At 36.4% G+C, this 22,428-nt stretch overlaps 1 protein-coding gene and 1 long non-coding RNA gene across 2 annotated transcripts in view; both read right to left on the reverse strand.

Annotated features, from left to right (window-relative positions):
- Positions 1–699: 699 nt before the first annotated feature.
- On the reverse strand, positions 700–4,431 carry LOC103884572. Its single transcript, XR_647201.4, has 2 exons — positions 3,572–4,431; positions 700–966 (listed from the first exon to the last, which is right to left on the reverse strand). It is a non-coding gene; the product is annotated as an uncharacterized LOC103884572 (long non-coding RNA).
- Positions 4,432–4,721: 290 nt separating this feature from the next.
- Positions 4,722–22,428, reverse strand: part of FAM241A (family with sequence similarity 241 member A) — a 39,874-nt gene continuing 22,167 nt past the window's right edge. The window contains exon 2 of the mRNA XM_003899099.4: positions 4,722–7,065. Within this exon, the coding sequence (XP_003899148.1) occupies positions 6,820–7,065 (246 nt within the window). The 3' untranslated portion in view covers positions 4,722–6,819. The remainder of the gene's footprint in view (positions 7,066–22,428) is intronic.

A 22,428-nucleotide genomic window follows, 5' to 3' on the forward strand; every position in this document is an offset into this window, starting at 1 on the left:
CGATCTATTAAACAAATGCTTCACCTCATACGAAAAATCATCATTAGAGTTTTGCGAAAGACGATTTTATTTAGGTTCATCTCTCCAAAGTAATACCCAGGGAGGGTGTTCTCCTTTTGTAACTGTTTCTTCTTAACCTTTATTTGTATCTTCTGTTTACATACATACTCTTGTGCCCTTTAAGACAGAAAATATATTAAAAAATTATGACATAAGGTCCTTCAGAGGTAGCCTGCTGTGGCTACCTGGTGCTGTGGTCTCATGGAAAAACTAATCATGACTATTTTTAGAATTTTATACCTAAACAATGAAGAAAACATTAACAAAAACAATCATGACAGACCAGGGAAGGGCATTCAGTAGATGGTACATATTTTCAAATATGGATAATGTCATTACATATCCTGCTACTCCCAGAAAAATCTCTTAAAAGTTTTTGTCTTAACTGTGGTATTAGTAAGTACATTGTATATAAAATTTTCTTAAACAAAATCACATTAAAAATATACTATAAACTAGCCTCTTATAATACTGGGGGAAACCAATAGCAAAAAAGGTCCATGGTTTTATGATACAAGTTACTGTTTTCGGTGGTGTTTTGGAAAACTGGCAAGGAAATTTCCAACTAAGTCGATGAAAGATTAAATGATAAACTTTAATTGCTGAAAAGAAAACTCAAATTTAATAAACATAAATGTGTTTTGGATCCCTAGCAGGCTTCTGCAGAGTTTATTAGATAATTCTAACTTACACAATAGTCAAGGCAACAGAAAGAAGAAAAATATAGCTTGGAGGCAGAGATTGGTCTTGATCTTGGTTTTCCCACTTTTCCTTTCCCGGGAAGCCATACACGTCAGGTCTTGGCATTCTGTTCCGGCAACAGGGATGAGGAAAAAAGATAACCTCTGTTCACCCTCAGGTGTGTTGTTGCTTTGGTCATTCCAAACTGGATGTGGCAGCCATTATCTGATAAGTAGAACATGTGATAGGGAGTGGGAAGAGACACTCAGAAGGTAGAGTTGTAAAAGAGTATTATTTATTAGAAAGAATAACAAAGTATAGACATGTCATTTAACACATATGTCTGGGCTACTAGGACACTGTAATAGTGAATTTCTTCTGCAGCCTAAAATACCACACTTAAATACTTGAGAATTTTTGCTCACAAAAAAGCTTAAGAGTTTTTTTTTTTTTTTTTTTTTAAATTAAAACGTAGGCCAGGCGTGGTGGCTCACGCCTGTAATCCCAGCACTTTGGGAGGCCGAGGCGGGCAGATCACGAGGTCAAGAGATCATCCTGGCCAACATGGTGAAACCTCATCTCTACTACAAATACAAAAATTACCTGGGCATGTGCCTGTAATCCCAACTACTCCTGCTGAGGCAGAAGAATTGCTTGAACCCAGGAGGCGGAGGTTGCAGTGAGCCAAGATCGTGCCACAGTCCTCCAGCCTGGCAACAGAGCAAGACTTCACCTCAAAAAACAAAACAAAAAATTAAAATGTAGTAAATAAAGTTCTTTTAAAAAATACTGAACACGTGAAGTTTTGGTAGTATCAGTGGCCATACGTATTGCAAAATATCCTTTTTGGAAAAATAGTGAATCAACAAAACACAACACTGAAAATACATTTTCTCCTAAAATACATGAGTGTATAGTGGAAATACTGTATATATATTTCCAAATAACAGCAATATTCTTTTATCAAAAGTGAATAACTTTACAAATTATTATGTATACATCAATCCATGCTCTTTGTGAAAGTACAACAACTCTAGATCTTTTTTGTTAGTGGTCTATATGGAGACCATGAGTAGATGAAGTGGGTTTACTTATTTGATAAATATTTTGAAGGCCTATTATGTCCCAGGCATTGTGTTAGGCACTAGCAATGCAATGACAGACATGTTCTCTTTCCTTGTGAAGCCTATTGATTAATGGAAGAAGCTGACAAATAAGCTATTGCAATATAGCATGAGAAGTGCTGACCTGGAAAGTACAGGGTTGCACATAATGAGAAACCAAGCTATAATGAAGAACCAAAACTGGATTTAAAGGATTCAGAGAAGTTTCCCTGGAGGACATGATGTCTCACTTGAGGTCTTAAGGCTGTGTAGATGTTGGCCAATCTGGTGGGGAGCAGTTAAAGAAGGTAAAGCATGTACAAAGTTCTAGAAGTAAGAAAGCATGTCTCGTTAAAGAAACTGGGGAAAAGTTCAATATAGTTGAGTCTTGGAAATGGAGAGTGGCAGTATAGACAGATGAGGTATGCGATAACCAGTACGTGAAGAGCCTTGTAAAACATATTAAGGCATAAGGACTTTATCATAATGAAAACAGAAAGCCACTGAAGATTTAGGCCAAGGGTATCAGAATCATATTAGAATTATGCTTTAGAAAGATCTGTAACTAAAAAGTGGAAAATGAAGGTAGGGAGGCTAATCAGGATTCTCAGCATGCCAGGTGAGATGATGGTAGAATGGACTAAGTTAGTGATGCTAGGAATGAAGAGAAGTAGAAAGATTAAATTTTTGGAAGTAAAATAGACTTGGTAATTGGTTACATGTAGGTAGCGTAGGAAATACAAGAGTCAAGGATGTCACTTACAACTCCTGCTTGATCTGTTAGGGAAAGGATTGTGTCATTTGCTGAAATGAGAAACAGGAATTAAAGATTTGGGAGAAGGATCCGAGCTCTTGTTTGGACATGCTGCATCTCGGGTACTATGGGATAACCAAGTGCAAATAAATATTGGGCAAGCAATTGAACATATGAGTCTTAAATTCTGTACAGTGCTCTGATCTAGAGATACAAATTGGGGAACTGTTAGGGTGCAAATGGTAACTCCCCAGCCATGGGAGTGGTGACATTGCTGAGTTGCTGTGTGGAGTGATGTGAGAGCAGGCTGTTGGACTGAACTCCCAACCCATACCAAAAATTAAATGTTGGGTAGAGAAACAGGAGTTGCAAATGACCTCAAATCCACCAATACTCCTGAAGCCATAGTTTGTAAATAAGTTTATATTCTTTTTGGCCAACTCTATTACCAGGCGTGAAAATCTTATTTAATTTTTTCTTGTTTTTTTTGAGATGGAGTTTCGCTCTTGTTGCCCAGGTTGGAGTGCAATGGCGCAATCTCGGCTCATCGCAAACTCTGGCTGCCGGGTTCAAGCGATTCACCTGCCTCAGCCTCCTGAGTAGGTGGGATTACAGGCAAGTGACACCACGCCCAGCAAATTTTGTATTTTTTTTAGCAGAGACGGGGTTTCTCCATATAGGTCTGGCTGGTTTCAAACTCCCGGCCTCAGGTGATCTGCCCACTTTGGCCTCCCAAAGTGCTGGAATTACAGGTGTGAGCCACCACCCCTGGTCGTCTTGATTTTTTGCTTCTTCTCCCTTTAATTGTAAAGTCATAAATTGGCAATGAGAGCATTGAAAAAGCCTGAAACTAATAAACATTTGTGAAGTACTATTAAAACATCATCTATGAACCACACAAATAGCCTTTGATTGCTCCATACCTGGCTTTGACTATTTTGAGCTTTCTATATTACAACAGATCTTTACTTACACTGTAATTTTTCCTCTATCAATCTGCAACTTTCACCTTTCCTGATTGCCTGGAGAGTCTTTAGTGGATCTGCAGCTTGGTAACAGCCTAGAGAGATTTTCTGTGGTCAAAACATGATTAAACAGAGATTTGTTGGTCAGAAGACAACCATGGACCATAATACCCACAAGGCAAAGATCCAGATGCAGTTTTGGGTGGGGGATTTACCTCATACGCTTTATTTCACAAAATGTGTTCTGTTCCTTACTTTCATATCTGTAGGAATAGACATGTGAATGTGGCCTCTAGGGTGTGCTGATGTATGTTTAACAGCTGGCTTTGAAGGGAAAATAAAAGATCTGATTTGTAGTGTTTACTAATTTTTTTGGTGTAAATACTCCCACCATGCCCAGTTTCAAACTACCAACTTGACAGCACTGAAGCCAGAAAAAATGTTCACAGTTGGCTCTTGTAAGCCGGTGCAAGCTCACTCCAGCACACTACTGGACTAAGAATGATCTGCCTGTAGCCAGGAATGGGAAAATACCTTGCCCATGACAACTTAAGGTATGAGAGAACAGAATTCTACAAAATACAGTCTTTACTTTAAGAAAAATGGATTTACTCATCTACAGTCTGTTTATCTGTAGACTTTGATCTTTTTTTTTGAATTACAGGCTGGCCATATGAGTATGCATTATATAATAACCTTAGCATTGTAACTTCTATTTCTTTATTCATAAGCAATAACAGTTTCTAAAACTGGCTTGTATTTGTGATGAGAATAATTTTCAATCTAATTCCTTTTTTTTTTTTTTGAGACGGAGTCTTACTCTGTGTTGCCCAGGCTGGAGTGCAGTGGCTCGATCTCGGCTCACTGCAAGCTCTGCCTCCCGGGTTCACGCCATTCTCCTGCCTCAGCCTCCTGAGTAGCTGGGACTACAGGCGCCCGCCACCACGCCTGGCTAATTTTTTGTATTTTTAGTAGAGACGGGGTTTCACCATGTTAGCCAGGATGGTCTTGATCTCCCGACCTCGTGATCCACCCACCTTGACTTCCCAAAGTGCTGGGATTACAGGTGTGAGCCACCACGCCTGGCCCAATCTAATTCTTTATACCATGAACCAAATAAATTACCAGTTTTATTTCAGGATATTAGTATAATCTGCATTCTATTTCATAAAAGAAAATATTTTATTTCAATTACATAGGCAAAGTTTGTTTTTTCTCATATCAAAGCCAAATATTTGATGGTATACTGTACTAACAACCAATAATAATATATGTAGAAAGAATAACAGCAAAATATCTTATTTCTTTATATAATTTAATATATACCCTATTAACACCAGTGTGCTGATGCATAGTATTGATAGTATACTAAATAGTTACTATTAAAAATTACTTTAAAAATGTTTTCAACATTAGGTACTGGTGGAACCAGAGCTATTATTTTGTACATAGTATTGTTTATGTGTTCCAAAGGAAAAGTAAAATTTCCAGTAGCATTAGAAAAAAATGTACTTATATTTTATGTAGATATACAAAATCTCATGACGTCTACTGAAAACCTCACAATTCTACTGTGCACTAATAAAAACACCTTTTCAAACAACTTGCACTTATACTGAGTTCATAAAGGTTACTATAAAAATATTGCAAACGCAATAAAAACACAATGATATCGTACAAAGTCTTTTGCTTTTTAAAAGTCAAATTTCAAAAGGCCTGTATTTATATAAATGCACAATACTTTTTAGTGACCCCGACTAACATTTTTGTTTAGGATTATCTGATTTTAGAAATCTAAGTTGAATGTTCTTCCTTATTTTCTGCTTCAGAATGAGAAGACACTGAGAATGCACAGAGTTTTAGAAATAAGATTCGGTAAAAGCTTTAAAAAGTGGAATAGCAAGCACTCTACATGTTTTACTTGTTGCCCTACCAAAGATAAAAATGCCTGACTGCCCCAATTTTCTGAAATTTAACTTGAATTCTAAATGATCTTAACTACCTCTTTCCTTTATAGTCTTTGAGATGAAAGTGTAAAGATTTTAGGTTCTCTAACAAAATCCAAAATACCACTAAAGCCATTCCCCATTTTCAAATATTTAAAGAAATGCAAATTTCAATATAAAACCTAAAAATGCTGAATTAAGACACCTTAATAACATGGCTAGCCAACTGCTGACATGACTTTAGCCTTAGAAAAATATTATCAAAATTGGCTAAGTTCCAAATTTAAGCATTTAGTTTTATACTGTTAATATTATACATTCTGATATAGATATCAAAGAAAAATGATCTGATTTTTTCTTGAAAACAACAGTAAAATATAATTTGTTTTTGTGAAAAAATCCATGTCAAGATAGGAAATACATTGTTTTAAAACTTAGAATAATTGTTATGAAAGAACTATAAAATTATAAATTTCTAAAAAATATATACTGAAAATGTCTCTCTAGGAAAAAATATGCAACTTGTTAGACACAAGAAAATATGGCATTAGCATAGGGTGAAGTCAACTAGGCTATGAGACTTCAAAAACTCACAAAAAGTAGCACCAAAATTGTCTGAAACTTCAAATGATATACTAAAGTAGGTCTAGGTCCCAATGTTACATTTTTAAAAAGTTATATTTAACCTGGGAACTTTCCCCAGCAACAATAAATATATTATTTTCAACCCTTAGAAAACATTCTATCTTTACTGATTCTCATCACAATCTTAAGGTAGTGTATGCTAATTATCATTTACCTTAGTTTAGGCTGGGTAGGGACAACTGAAATCCAAATATTTCCCAAATAATATGGGATTATTTGGTGGGGAGGGTTAGTGGGGAGCAGTTTTCTAAGTGAAACTTACTTGTAGCTTATTTCATCCTTTTTCTTCTAAAATGTTTTATTGGAACTCTTTATAAGAACTAGATTGCTTGATTTGAATTCCATGTCCTGTTATTTTCCCTGTTCACTTTCTGGTGGTGTTAGCTAAGATTTGGCATGGGGATAGAGGTGTATAAAGGGGACAGAGATCATAGTAGTGAAACAAGAGTTTTGAATAAGCTAATGTATATTCAAAATATATATTCGACCCTGTTATGATCAAGAGTTTAGTTTTAAGTAACATTCATGTATAAATTTACTTACAAAACATCCAGCACACAATTTGAAACAAGGCAAACTTTTTCGGTTGTCAAAAAATGAAACATATAACTTCTTCAATTACATATATGGCTACCAAATGTCAAACAATTCCATTCAGCCATGTTTTACTGTTGCACATAAATAATAACAAGGCAAAGAACAGAAACTAGTCCAAGGGCTTGCAGGCCAAGGAACCACAGCATAACCCAAAAGAAAATGACTATTACTGGTTCCACAATTCGTTCTCCAAAATACATCCTTGTGAAGCCCATGTTGATAAGGTTTTTGTTCAGTTCACCAAAAAGTGTTCCCATTTTCTTGTAGTCATCTCCAACAGGCTCACCAGTGTGGTTCTGTGAATCTTCAACATCCTTAAAAAAAAAAAAGACAAAACATGAACATAACATGAGAAATATGTAAAGGTCTTTAAGAACCTTAGTTCTTCATCTCCCAAAGTGCTGGGCATACTTGTGATAATTATTCTATAAGTACCTGTTAACTTAATACAATGGGAATGTTCTTTTTGATCCTGGAATTGCACAAAAATGGCTGCTTAAGTGAAGAACCATGTTTGTATTTCTCTTGTGAGTGACCATGATTTCAGAACACCCTTTTCTGCCACTGTCCTGTTTTATGAGGCAAGGCCTGATTGCTCTGTCCTGGTAAGATTCTTTTTTAGACGGTTTCTTTGACTCTAAGACTTTAAGAAACCGAGCCTCAGCTGACCAAAGCATGTTTGCTGTTACTATAGAGCAACCCTCAGCCACTACTGCTGTGATCTTTGTCTTAAGCTCAGCTAAGCAGACTTCAGAGCAGGCCCTTGCATAGTTTCCTGTTCATTATACAGACACCCTAAGTGGCTCTTATTAATTTCATCAGGAGAAACAAATAGTTTTAATAAAATTTTTTTTTGTTTTTTTTTTACAATAACACCAAATGTCTACCCAATAGTTAGTATCCCAGAAAATGTCTACATGCACCCAATTATACATACCAAAAGTATTTTTCTATTATCTTCCAGTCGTATTACAATTAAGGCCATGACAGTAAGCTACTGTCTCTTGGCTTCAAACCGACTCTTTGGAATTCTGCAAGCATTTGTGTCTCCCTGTTAGGCTCTGCCAATACAGGGACCAGCGTGATACTTCACAAGTAGAGAAGGAAGAAGGAATTTGCTGTTTCCTTCAGATGGGTTTCTTAATTCTGTTAAGTCTCACTCTAGCAACAATTCTTCACTCTGACAGCAATAGTGCCTGCTAGTAGTAGCAGCTGATTGCAATTTGGAGGTTTTCCAACACTTGTAGAACCACTCTCAATGTGCCTTCTCGAGATGCCAGCACCTATTACTGGGTGCTTCATCCTCAGATACCCGGTTCCCAGGTCTACAGGCTCACTCCTCTGAACTCAGAGAAATCAGCACCAGGCAAGCAGTGACCTTAGCCTCCCAAAGTGTTGGAATTACAGTCATGAGCCACCACACCCGGCTTATTTTATATAATTTTAAAAATCACTTTTGGATTTTCATTTCTATCAGAAAAAGACAGAAAAACAAAATGTTGTAGAGTTATCTAGGGAGTTCACGTCCAGGCTGCAACACTTAAACTAGCTGAGTGACATGACCTTAGCCAAATTACTTCACTTTTCCTGAACTTCAGCTTTCTAATCCATAAAATGATTTATGTGATCCTTTTTTGATACTGATAGTTTTCTCTTAAGTTATAATTTGTGGATCTTTTTTTTTTTTTAAAAATTGATTTCTAAATTATTTTTTTCTTCACTGATATATTACGATTGGGTCAATTTTATGTTTCTTGTACTTTGATATGATCTATAACAATATACTACATTAAAAAAAAAAAAAAAAAAAAAACAAAAAAACCTTGTTCTTGCCTAACATTAAAGCTTTCTTTTCTTTAGGGTAGAACTTGAAGAGTCCTTGATTTAGTATGTAATTCTGCTGATCCCTCATCCCTCTCTGTTTCTCCAGTGTTTAGCATGTTGATACTGGTTCTGGCCCTTTTATTCTTCATTTTTTACTAAAGTTCTTAAAAATCTTTTTTTTTTTTTTTTTTTTTTTTTTTTTAACTCTTCCCAATTTCTTGTAATCTATGCACTCACTGTACTTTGGGGTTTTTTTGTTGTTACTGAAGCTTTTTAAGACTTTTTTTTTCAGTATTTTTGTGGTTTTAGTACGAAGAAAGTACCCTAATCTGGATATGGTAGGTACTGTCTGAAGGTTTAAATTCTTTGTAAAATAAATAAAATCTACATATGCTTGTGGGTTTTTCAGGGGAAGAAGGAGGTGTTGCAACACTTAAATCAAAATAGAGAGTTAGTAAATCAGGCCAGGTGAGGAGACGGCAATGCTCACATTATCTCAGATCTTGAGAACAGCTGGTGGGATTGAGACTGGAAGTTGAAGACCCAGTAAGGACAGGTCTGGGAAAGCTGTGGCTGTCGCCACCTGCTTCTTCTTTTTTTTAATTACAAAAAATTTTAAGCACACACAAAACTAGAGAAAATAGTATAATAAACCTACATACCTATCAACCAGATTCAGTAATTTCTAAAACTTTGCCACCTTACTGAAATACTTCTTAATCTGGGCAATCTAACAAAGAAGAAAAACGTTTAAAAAAATCACTAGACTAATGCCTAAAAGTAACATATCTTCACAAATGAAGTTCTGTAGAAACATCAAATATATCCAGCAATGAACTGGATAGGGGGTTCAAACAACCCTAAAGGAAGACATTTAATGATGTGGAAAGGGTATCAGTTTCCAGGCAGGCAAAAGAAAAAAAAAAAAAAAAAGAATGTGGAGAAGGAAAATAAGCACTATTCTTCAATCAGTGAGATTATAGTCAATCTCATTACAGTATTTTATGTATCTAGGCTATCCTCTCAAATAACACAGTTCTAAAGGATACAAAGACTGGTGTGTTGGTAAATGTTTAACAATGAGCTTTGTTGGGGGTTGGGGGAAGCTCTATTTTACAGTGTTTGCCAATTCTGTTGTGATTTCCAGTTTCTGTAGTGTTAGTACTTCCACTGTGGCCAATTTCAAAGTATTAACAGCCAGTTCACAAAGTTCCTGAACATTTAACAACTTGCTCTTTGAGGACTGGTAGGAGCCAGCACCAGCACTTCACTGTAGGAATAAGAGATACTTGAAATAAGTTGAGGTAAAGAACTGCATGGTTACAGTTGATGAGTTTGATCCCTCCCTTCTTTCTGTCAATTGGTGCATTTCTATGTTTTAAGTTTACAAAATTGACAAGCTGAGATAATTAAGTAGAATTAACTCATTACAAATATATTGCAATTGGGTAAATTGTATTAAGAAAGGACTATATTATGACTTGAGTTATGAGATACAATGAAATGCATGTGGTGTCACAAAACTACCACAAGTAACAGCATATTGTTTTTTCTGGATTGTCTCATGAGCTATCAAAAGGTCATCCAATTATTTTTAGAAGTTCTTATTTACAATAAAATTTAAACCATCTGGCTGATTTGTGAGGAAGAGGGCTCTCTTGATGCTCCCTAGGTTAGTGAATGGCACCACCATCCATATACCAGATCCAAAGGTCAGAACTCTAAGGCATTCTTGACCCCCTCCCTCTTTCTCTTCCTCATGACCCACATCGAGGTCATCACCATATCCTCTTTGTTTTACCTTCTAAACATTTCTTTAAAGTGTATACACTATTCCATCTACTGCTATAATCCTAAGAATCTACTAAGATCTCTTGACTATTCCAATAGTTTCCTAACACTGCTACTGCACAAGTCCATTAGCTCCCCTATAATCTATATACCACAATGTAGCCACAGTGGTTCTTTCCAAGTGCAAATTCAATCATGCCACCTCCATCCTGCTTTTAAGATCAAGGCCAAAATCTTTAACATGATCTATGAAGCCCTGCTTAGTCTGGCTTCTATCTGAGTCTCTGGTCTCATTCTGTCATCAGCCTTCCTCTGTTTTTGTTTTCAGCCACATAGGTCTTTCAGCTCTTGCTCACCACAGGGATTTGCACATACTATTTTCTCTGCTTAAAAAATTATTTCCTCTCTCCTTTGCTTAGTTAAGGCATCCTCTTCTTTTGGTCTTAGCTTAAGCTTCAACTCAGTCTCACGGCATCAGATAATGCTCTTTCAATGCATTCTAACTCAATGCCAATGTGTGTTATTATTTGATTAATGTCTACTTGTACTATAAGCTTCATGAAGTAGGAGCAGTATTTATTTTTGCTGGCCACTGATAGCCTCTGATATGAATATGTAGCAAAGGCTATGTCCTGGGAATAGCAGCATATAGAAACATCTCAATAAATATTTGTCGAATAAACAGGAAGAATTTATCATGTGTCTTTCTGGCAGGCATTAGAGAAGTATTTGATAGATTCTCTACTTTGCTCCTTTTTTTTTTTTGCCAAACAAAAGATGGGCACTATTTTCCAAAATATTATTTGCTACAGTAATCTGAAAACCATGTATATATTTTTATGGGATTAGCAGTATTTCTGTTGTGGATATTACTCAGCATCCAGTCTTCTTTCCTCTTCCCTATTAGAACCTTAAATCCAGCCTTCTTTCTTCAGGTGAAGTGAATTCTACCTACTCAGTTCCAGAGATGATTCTAAGAATAATTTTCTCTTTACTAGAGCTAGTTTTGGAAAGTATGTGATTCACTTTGGAACAGTGTCTTTTGAAAAAATTATTCCTAGCTCTTCTGGGTCAACTTTGGAAAGTTATCCTTATTTTCTTTTATTTCTCCACATATACTCCTCAAGTAAAGAGAACTTGTGTTTAATATTAGTTTTCTATTGCTTCCATAAGAATTATAAATGTAATGGTTTAAACCAACATAAACGTATTATTTTATAGTTCTATTAGAAGTCATTTTTGCAGGACTGAATTTCTTTCTAGAGGCTCAAAAGAATCTATTTCCGTACTTTTCCAGTTGCTAGAGCTGCCCATATTCCTTGGCTCCTGGATCTCTTCTTTCATCTTCAAAGCTAGCAGTACTGCACCTCTTTGACCATTCTTCAGTAGTTAACATTTTCCTCTGACCATAGTGAGAAAAAGTTCTTTTTTAAAAATTTATTTTACAAATGTATCAGTCTGCAATGAATTGAAAAACAAAAACCTAGCTTTTCGCCACATTTTGAGAAAACACTGGTATAACGAACACCTGTATTTTTTACTGCCTATATTTAATTGTTGTTAACAAACAGAGAATTACAGAATTCTTCATAGAGAAATACTGTATAAAGAGGACATAAAATTAGGGGCCTCAAAAGTTTTAATTTTAAATTATTTCTTTAGCTCTTTTTAAAATCATTTCAACTTTTATTTTAGATACAGGGGGTACATGTGCAGGTTTGTTACAAGGGTATACTGCATGATGCTGAGGTTTGGGGTATATATTCCATCACTCAGGTAGTGAGCATAGTACCCAACAGGTAGTTTTTCAACCCACACTCCACTTTCTTCCTCCTCCCTCTGGTAGTCCCCAGTGTCTACTGTTGCCATCCTTATGTCCATGAGTACCCAATGTTTAGCTCCTACTTATAAGTGAGAACACGTGGTATTTGGTTTTCTGTTTCTGCATTAATTTGGTTAGGACAGTGGTCTCCAGCTATATCCATGTTGACTGCTGCAAAGGATATGATTTTGTTCTTCAGGCTGTGCAGTATTACATAGTGTGTGTGTGTGTGTGTATATCACATTTTCTTTATGCAATCCACCATTGATGGGCACCTAGGTTGATTCTGTCTTTGCTATTGAGAGTAGTACTATGATGAACATATGAGAGCATGTGTCTTTTTGTAAAACAATTTATTTTCTTTGGGTATATATGTAGTAATAGGATTGCTGGGTCAAATGGTAGCTCTGTTTGAAGTTCTTTGAAAAATCTCCAAACTGCTTTCCACAGTGGCTGAACTAATTCATATTCCCATCAATAATGTATAAGCATTCCCTTTTCTCCACAGCCTCGCCAGCATCTGTTGTTTTTTGACTTTTTAATAACAGCCATTATTATGCCTAGCATAGTATTTTCTTATAAAATTATTTCTTTATATATCTATGTTCTATCACTAGCTTTGAACCTGCTAAGGGTATTAAGGGCAATAAACATGTCTTACAAATTTTACATTAGTACTTTGTATATTGCACTGTGCCTGGTCCATCATAGTAATAAGTATTCGTTGAAGGAAAAATGGAAATATTCTACAATAACATACCATGCAAAAAGCCCACAAAAATTTAAAACAAAGAAAACTTAAATGTAATATCAATATTCATTGTATGCTCCCATGAGCATAGTTGTGAATTTTTTCAAATATTTATAAATTCTGGACTAAATTACAGAAAATGACAGCTGCTAGCTAAAACTTACATGCTCAGTATAATTCCTAACCCACTGTGTTTTAAGGGCAGACACTAATATGAACAGATGAGTTCTTAGGGGTCTGATTCTCTGTCAAGATGTTTGTAATTTTCAGAGTAATAGTAGTGGTAGTGTTATTAATGGTAGAATAGGAAAGCTAACCCAAGTGCCTCCTATGTAACATGCACTGTGTTTTACGTGCATTATCTTGTTCGATCTTTGCAACAATCTGTAAAGGAGGCACTATTATTTCCCCCCTTTTATAGATAAGGAAACTGTAAAGTTTAAGAGGAATTAAATGTCTGGACATTGACCTATACTTAGTAATTGAAGGATCTATGACATGAACCTAGATATTCTTACTCCAGGGGACCCACCATTAATCCCTACACTGTACACCCTCCAGTTATTATTACATTAGTAACTAGCATCTAGTTAATGCCGCTTAGTTTTCAGAGAAATTTTTATGTACTCCACCTCTGAAAAAATAAGCTATATAAATACACTTTCACTTTACACAGAATGAATACATTTTACACAGCAAAATGAATATTACTTTTTTCCTTTACATCTTTTCTCACAGTTTACAGAATACCTAAAAGTATTCAAGCAGAAAAGTTGTTCAAATTCTTATTTTCGTCTTGTACAAAAATTTAAACTATTTAAAGCTATTTGCAGCAGGTTAGTACATTTTCACAGCTTTTAAAAGTAGTAATGAATTCAGATTCAAATGTGAAAAAAAAAAGACTCGGCAAGAATGAAGAGATACGTGGTTGGCAGAATTGCAATAAGACAACAAACAAAAAACCTCCCCTACAAACAATAAGCAAACCCGTAAGACTTCACTAAACCAGTACATGAGTGCAGAAATACAGATGGAGCTTTTTTCCTGTTGTAACGTTAATCACCTTTGTCTTTGCCAAAATTTATTCTTTGTATGTGAGGTCCCAATGGAAAAACATTTGTCAAATGTAGTTTCCTTTGTGGTTTCACAGAGAGTACTGACTGTGACATGCACATGAAGAGTGTTCTCACCAAAACAGTGATATTCTTTTTTTTGTCCATGATTAAAGACATACGTAAAAATAGAGGGGTGTTCTAATTGATTCAAAATCCTTCTTAAAAGATACCCAAAATTAATCATGAGAAATTAAAGGTAAACCCTTAAGTAATCACTGGATTTTTGAGAAGCATCTTCAAAGATAATTAAATCACAGTCTCTTACTTTAGAAATTAGGAATGAAGAGGGTAAGTACCATAGCCCATTAACAAAAAACCAAGGCTTTGGTAGCAAACAGGACAGATTCAAATCCTGCTCTGTCATGTATCAGCTGTGTGACACTGGGCAAATTACTTAACCACTGACTCTCAGTTTCTTCACCCATAGAATGTGTATAATAATACCTACTTTATAGAGTTGTTGTGATAAGAAAACAGATAAAAGCTTTTTGAATAAGCACTCAATATATGGTAATTATTATTACTATATTTTTGGCAGAATTTGTATCTTGTGATTTTTACTGCTATTCTCTATTGTACCATGCTGCCTGAGATAATTAATGCCTTAGTGATCATCTTTCTCATGATAATTAAGTTCAGTTGTATTTTTTTCAAGTGTTATGACAATTTAATTATATAGAAATTGAAGTGGGATGTTTTCTATGGAACATCCCTACCCACAGAACAATCTGTGCACATTAATATCGGTAGAACCTGTTTACTCACTTTGGAAATGGCACCAGTTACATCCTATAAACAGGCTTTTGCTGAGTGAGTTGACAATTTAAGATTCACCAACTGTCTTCCTGTGTCCAGTATTACACGTTAATGCATATCATTACATACGCAGTACTGAAAGTCTGCTGTTTTTGCCTGCCTAGTATATATACCATATATTCTACTTGATTTAACTTTGGGGAAGTCATACTTTACCTGCTCTTAGTCCATGTGTTGGTTGAAGATGTCTCCATTCTCCAGCTCCAAGCCTGACCAATAAGAACATTTCATTTTCTTTCCTTTTTTTTGAGACAGAGTCTCGCTTTGTTGCCCATGTTGGAATGCCACAGTGTGATCTCGGCTCACTGCAACCTCTGCCTCCCGGGTTCAAGCGATTCTCCTGCCTCAGCCTCCTGAGTAGCTGGGATTACAGGCACCCGCCACCACACCCAGCTAATTTTTGTATTTTTAGTAGAGACAGGGATTCACCATGTTGGCCAGGCTGGTCTCGGAACTCCTGACCTCAGGTTATCCACCCACCTCAGCCTACCAAAGTGCTGGGAGTACAGGCATGAGCTACCACGCCTGGCTGAACATTTCATTTTCTTGGGCACGTACTTACTTAATGAATAAGTATGTAATGCAAGACAGGTCAATGAAAGCTGTAGTCAAGACTTTACTGCAACTATTGAAAAAGAGACAGGTTTTTTTTTTTTTTTTTTTTTGAAAAAAACAAATTATAGTTAGATAGCTGGTGAGATGTAGGTCATATTACTAGGAGGGGAAAAAGCTTGCTAAGAACAAAGCCAACATAAAGTAAAGCCAAGAAATGGATAGAGACAGTTTCATTGACACAATTTCAGTACTCGGATATAGCTAGCATATCTACTTTCGGTCTTTTTCATAACATGAGCCAATAAATTCCTATTTTCCAAAATCTAGTACAAGTTGGATTTTTGTCACTTGAAACCAAGAGTTCTGACTATAGATGATGATAATGATAATAGCTACCACTGATCAGAATTTACCCATATGCTAGATATTGTGGTAAACACTTTACACATTCAGCCAGGGACTAGTAGCTTGGAGATTCCCACTCTGGCAACTGACAGAGAAATGCCTTGGGCATATACACAGTTTTTCAGACTGCCAGGGATGACTGTGATGTCATTTTAAAGCCTGGCTTCCAAGGAGTAAGGGGTCAGAATAGTTTATTGTTCAATTGGTGTTTGGTCAGATGTTGAATTTAAGCCCCTTGTGCCATTGAGGCTATTGTCCTGTGTTGATGGGTCTATGTACAGCATGGAGAATGCTTTCAAGTCTACCCCATATCCTACTATAATTGCTCCTGAGTGGGTGTAGCCTAGCACATGAGCCCTGCTTTCTCGATTCTCACAGTTGACTTTGATCCCAGGAAGGCCCTTCTTGGCTCTTTCCCTGGTTCTCTCTTTAAAACTTCTGGCTGCTGTGTTGTTTTGATGGTGCCACTAGTAATATGTTTTGATATATTATGGCGCTATCAGCCTCCTTTTAATTGCTCTTCACCAAGCTCTGTATTGCTTTCAACAACAAATTTAGTCATGAAGTTCTCCATTCCCTTTCCCAATTAAACAAAGTCCTCTCAGGGAAATCTATGGAGCTCTTCACTCATAAGATCTGCCTTTCCTCCTGGGCAGGGCTCCTGCACCATTGCACTAGTTTTCCCTGGGGTGACACCCTGCTGTAAAATTACACACTTGAGGTTGGGGAGCAGCCCCTGGTTTTCCTGGGTTACCTCTCCTTGGAGGGAACCTCTGCCCTACAGTGAGTGCAGGGAGGGGAAGGCTGGGCCTCTGTGTTCTCGACTTGCTGTGCCTCACTTAGAGACTGGTTGGGGGAAGACAGACTTGGTCCTCTCAGCTATGCCTACCTGGAATTGAGATTCCACAACACAAAGCTAGGAGGAGGAGGGGCAGAGAGCTGAGAAACACCAGAGGCCTACTCCTCCAGGGTGAAACTGTAGTCTGAGATTTAGTATATTTTCTTGAATGAATAATTCTCTATTTGCTGAATTCCTCGAGGATGGTTCTTGGAGACTTTAAAAGATTGCTTTATTTTGTTTTGCTTAATAATTTTCAACAGTTAAATTGCTGCTTTGCTGAGGAGATAGTCTGCTGAATTCCTTACCTCATTGTTCTGGAAGCCCTACCTTGGTTATTTCTGGACATTACTTTTGATGGTGAACTGTGGGACAACTTCTGTGAGGCTGAATCAGAGGATGCTATATGGTAGGTAGCTAGTTCTCTGGAATGAGTCCTGGGACCGTAAGCACCTTCAAGAGTGTTTATTATTTTTCACATGTCCTGTGATCAAACTCTCAGTATAAAAGTTTGACTTATGAGGATCCATTTAATCAGGCAGTTCTTACTAACATTAAAAAAAGGCTTTAAATATACACTTGAAGATTAAATGAATTAAAAAATGGCTCCCTTTTTCTCCTTCTTCACTATATTTTCACAAATATCATCAAGTAGGCAATTTTCCATCATTATGCAGTAGTCTACCAAGTACTTTAGCTGGTAATTAACTCATTTTTTCATTAAGCCTAAAGAAAGTTAACCAGAAACCCAAATCTCAGAATAGTCCTATTTTTTTCTTAGTTGCTTTCAATACATTAAATGTCACTCTCAAACCTATTTTTTAGAAAAACTTTTAGCACAATTAAAATACTTTCTATCATTATTTATAACTCTCTGGAGAAGTTCTTTAAAAATGTAGAACTATAAAAAGTAAATCAAGAATGCTCTGCGAACATTAAAATGGTCTCCTCTTCTATGGCCCACATTAAATCTCTGGCAGGGCAGGGCATAGTGGCTCACACCTATAATCTCAGCACTTTGGGAGGCTGAGGTGGGCAGATCATTTGAGTTCAGGAGTTCAAGACCAGCCTGGGCAACACAGTGAGACCCTAACTGTACAAAAAAATACAGAAATTAGCGGGGTATGGTGGTGGGCGCCTGTAGTCCCAGCTACTCAGGAGGCTGAGGTAGGAAAATAGCTTGAGCCCAGGAGGCCGAGGCTGCAGTGCACCACTGCACTCTAGCCTGGGTGACAAAGCCAGACCTTGCCTCAAAACAAACAAAATATCTGGCAGCCCAGAAAGAAAAAAAAACAGCAAATATAAACATATTAATGTACAAATGAACAAATAAAACTATGCTGTCATTTATATTCAGCATAACATTTATGATTATTTTGCTTTAAAAACTCTTTACTCTCTAGAACCAATTCAACAAACATTTTTTCTGGTACCTATAAAGCATTAAATAAGACTACATCCTTAACTTTGAGAAGCTAATAATCTAGTGTGGAGGTTAACATTTATAAACAAATACATATATTTTAAGGCAAAATGTGATCAACATTTAAGAGCTGCAAAATGCTTGGCATTTAGTTCAAGAAAGGTCAATTTGGTCAAAAACTAAATCAAAAGAATTGGCAAAAACCCCACTAATGCACTGCTTTCAAATATGTAAATGATGCTTTAAAAAATGATATGGTGTGTTTAACTGCTTTTGTATTATTATGTAAAAGGATAGCTGGTTATAGCTGTCCTATACCACGAACTGATTCTGTGGTTTACAAAACATCTTCACTTCAGAATTTAGTCACCTGCAAAGACTCATTTCTTGCTTTTTATTCCTCTTTATCTCAAAGGCTGTCCCTATGTAGATATGCTCTGAAATATGTAAGCCTTGAAAACAACAATGCTTAAATGAAATTTTTAACTTATTTCATGACACATTTATTAATTTAAAAAATGAACATTAATTGAATAGTATGTGCTGGGCAATGTTTTCAGTACTATGATCTTCAAAACATAAAGGAAATTGAGGAAGAAAGATTACATAATTTAGTCAAGATCCATTAGTAATTGGTGGAATCTAGACACATTCAGGCAATCTGGCTCTGAAGCCTATGTTCTAAAGCCTACACTATATGCTTCGTTATAAATATAAAATCAGTCTTGTGATGATTCACATTCTAATTGTTTCAATGTATCAGTTTTTAAAAGCAGTTCAGTTATACTTGTCTTGATTCACTTATATTCAGCAAAAATAATCCTTTTTTTTTTTTTTTTTTTTGAGATGGAGTCCTGCTCTGTCACCCAGGCTGGAGTGCAGTGGCACGATCTCGGCTCACTGCAACCTCCACCTCCAGGGTTCATGCCATTCTCCTGCCTCAGCCTCCTGAGTAGCTGGGACTACAGGTGGCCCGCCACCACGCCCAGCTAATTTTTTATATTTTTAGTAGAGAAGGGGTGTCACCGTGTTAGCCAGGATGGTCTAGATCTTCTGACCTCGTGATTCACCTGCCTCGGCCTCCCAAAGTGCTGGGATCACAGGCGTGACCCATCGCGCCCAGCCATAAACTCAAGATTTTACAATCTTCATAACAAAACAAAAGATGACACTTAGAACTGAATCACTTGGGCCTTTCTCTCCTTATCTCCTCCCAGTTCAAAATGCTTGCATCTTTTAATAGCCAGCATTATCTTAGATCTGCAGTTGGCTCATCACACTCAAGCCTTAGCACAATCTTCTTTGTAGTTTTTATTTTTCTGGAAAATTGGCTTAGCTTGCTCCCCATAGCCACTCTGTTTCCTGTCATAACACCGCTTTCCCTGGGCATACAGAGAATCATCGCCCTTCTTGTACTGTGTCATTTTGTGGGGTTGGTGCTTGCCACACTTCATACAGAAAGTCCAGTGGGTTTTAGGAATGTTTACCATGTTTGTGGGGGTGCTATTGGCACAGAAAGAAAGTAAAAATAATAATTTTAAAATGGTTTTGTGGTTTTTGCATTTTTTTCCTGTACAATAACAGCTTCTTGTTTTATACACACATCTGGCTTACTATAGTATAGCACCTGGTCTCAATTGTCATACTTACTATTTGACCAGGATTTTAAAAATTTCATCTTTTCTTAAAAATAAAAAACAAAACCAATCTCTAACCTTTAATCCCATTCCTACCCCCAGAAGAAAAGAAAAACTACAGAAGTTGGCACAAAGACTAAGCATAGTGAGCACTTCAAAGGTGGGCTTTTTTTTTTTTTTTCCCCTATTTCTAACTGTATCCAGTTGAGAGAGAAAATGTATCATATTTGGCCAAAAAATAACTGCTTGCTTTCCCCTGAAATTTTCTTGCCTTAATACTATAGTTGTCCCCCTTACCCAGTTTCTCTTTTCCCAGTTTCAGTTAGCTGTAGTCAGCTGTGGTCTGAAAATATTAAATGGAAAATTTCAGAAATAAATAATTTGTAAGTTTTAAATTGTGGGCCATTTTGAGTACAGCGATGAAATCTCACACCATCTTGCTCTATCCTGCTTGGGACATGACTCAAGCTTTTGTCCAGCGTATCCATGCTGTTGACACGATCTACCCATTAGTCGCTTAGTAGTCACCTCTATTAGATTGACAGAAGGGTGAGTATGATACAATAAGATTATTTTGAGAGAAAGAGAGACCACATTCATACAACTTTTATTACAGTGTATTATTATAATTGTTCTAATTTATTCTTATTGTTAATCTCTTACTGTGTCTTTACTTATAAATGAAATGTAATCATAGGTATGTACACATAGGAAAAACAGTATATATAGGGTTCAGTACTATTATCAATTTCAGGATCCACTGGGGGTCTTAGAATGTATCCCCTGCGGATAAGGGGGGACTACTGTATGTGCTTAATGTCTAAGAACGATGAACTTCTAACATGAGCAGAATGTGCTCCAATGATCATGGAAAGGCTGCCTTTCTAGAAAACATAATTTTAAACTAAATTTAGTTATAGAGAGACCGAAAGAAGGAAGAAGAATGACAGAAAGAAATTAGTTTGGAGTGAGTCTCAGAGGGATTTTAGACTAAAAAATATTTTCCCAACAAACAACTGGAATTTTTTTCCACTTAATCCACTCCACCATCCCACTCAACCTCTCCAAAGAAAGGCTTTTTGAAAAATGCCTTGTTACCTTCTTATAAAAGGTCAGGAGTCTCACATTTGTGAAACACAAGTAAGACACAGTATCATACAGGAAGAGAAGATAAACAAATACATGACAATACATACCAAGAAAAAAGCAGAATTTTAAAAGCCTCTGGATTAGTTATATATTTAGTCCTTTTGGCTTCTATTTTCTCCTTGCAGTTGAGAATACATAGTGTCTACCATTTCAACTATGAATTCATAGCTATGTTTTCTCCCTATGCCCTGACTTCCTACCGTCTCCAATTTCCCTGTTTCTTTTAGGCTGCTAAGTGTTATTGGTAAAAATTGTGTTGAGATGCTTCACTATAAAATTATGTTGTCTCAATGTTCCTGGTACTCCTTCCATACTCCCAAATCCTTTCAGTCACCTCTTGATAATTGTCCATCCAATTCCTGAAGATTGTTTTGGATCTTTCTCACTCTTTTGTTGTCTCTTTCTTAGAGGTGTTGCCATTTCTTTTTAAGATTAGCATCTACTCATAATCCCAACTCCTCTTATTCATGCATCTAAGTACAAAAATAGATTTTATACTGTAACACATACCTTTTCATTCCTTAAGCAAAATATAGATCCTGATTGGAACTGGATTAGTTTGTGTGTTTGATGAGTCACTTCCTTTTAGGACAAAACGAAGAAAAGCAGTAATATTCAAAATCAGAGGCACCAGAAAGAATCTGAGGCACTAATTAGATGAGGACTAATTCTTAAAAACATTGAATGTATCACTGATGCCGCTCTTCTAGTAGTTTGGCCAGCATCTGTTGAAAGAATTATCAACATTTATGATTTTTGTAAATACTTCTTTTAAATTAAATTTTAGGATAGGAGTTTTAAGTTTGTACCTAGTCCAAGGTAAAGCTATATGGAAGACTGAAGACTATTTTGCTTATGCTGTTGTATCTTTTCCATATTATATTTAAAGAGTTGAACATGTAGGCATGACTAATAGAAGTATCAAAGGCTGGGTGCCAGGGCTCACGCCTGTAATCCCAGCACTCTGGGAGGCCGAGGCAGGCGGATTACTTGAGGTCAGGAGTTCAAGACCAGACTGACCAATATGCTGAAACTCGTCTCTACTAAAAATACAAAATTAAGCCAGGTGTGGGGGCGCACGCCTGTAATCCCAGCTACTTGGAAGGCTGAGGTGGAAGAATCACTTGAATCTGGGAGGTGGAAGTTGCAATGAGCTGAGATTGCACCATTGCACTCCAGCCTGGGCAACAGGAGCCAAACACTGTCTCAAATTAAAAAAATAAATTCAAATATAGGAACCATCCTTGTTAGAACTAAGTTTCTTTTAAAATTAACTTATCAATAATTTCTTAGTAAGATCTATGATGGAATTTTGTCTCATAGCAAAGTTAACAGTACTTACAAATCTGACAATTTTTCAAAAAGCTATGAAAATGCCATTCATATATATTAATTGTTTGGGAGTTTATTGTTTCCTGTACAATGACAGCTTGTTTTATACATTTCAATGGTTTTTGTCAAACCCATTGACTTGGCTGATTTTTTTCTTTGCAGTTCTGAAATAACCACTGCTGGACAATTCTTATTAAATGAAGTATCTATTAAGCTATC

Source organism: Papio anubis, chromosome 3 (genome assembly GCF_008728515.1).
Source record: "Papio anubis isolate 15944 chromosome 3, Panubis1.0, whole genome shotgun sequence".
Lineage (NCBI taxonomy): Eukaryota > Metazoa > Chordata > Mammalia > Primates > Cercopithecidae > Papio > Papio anubis.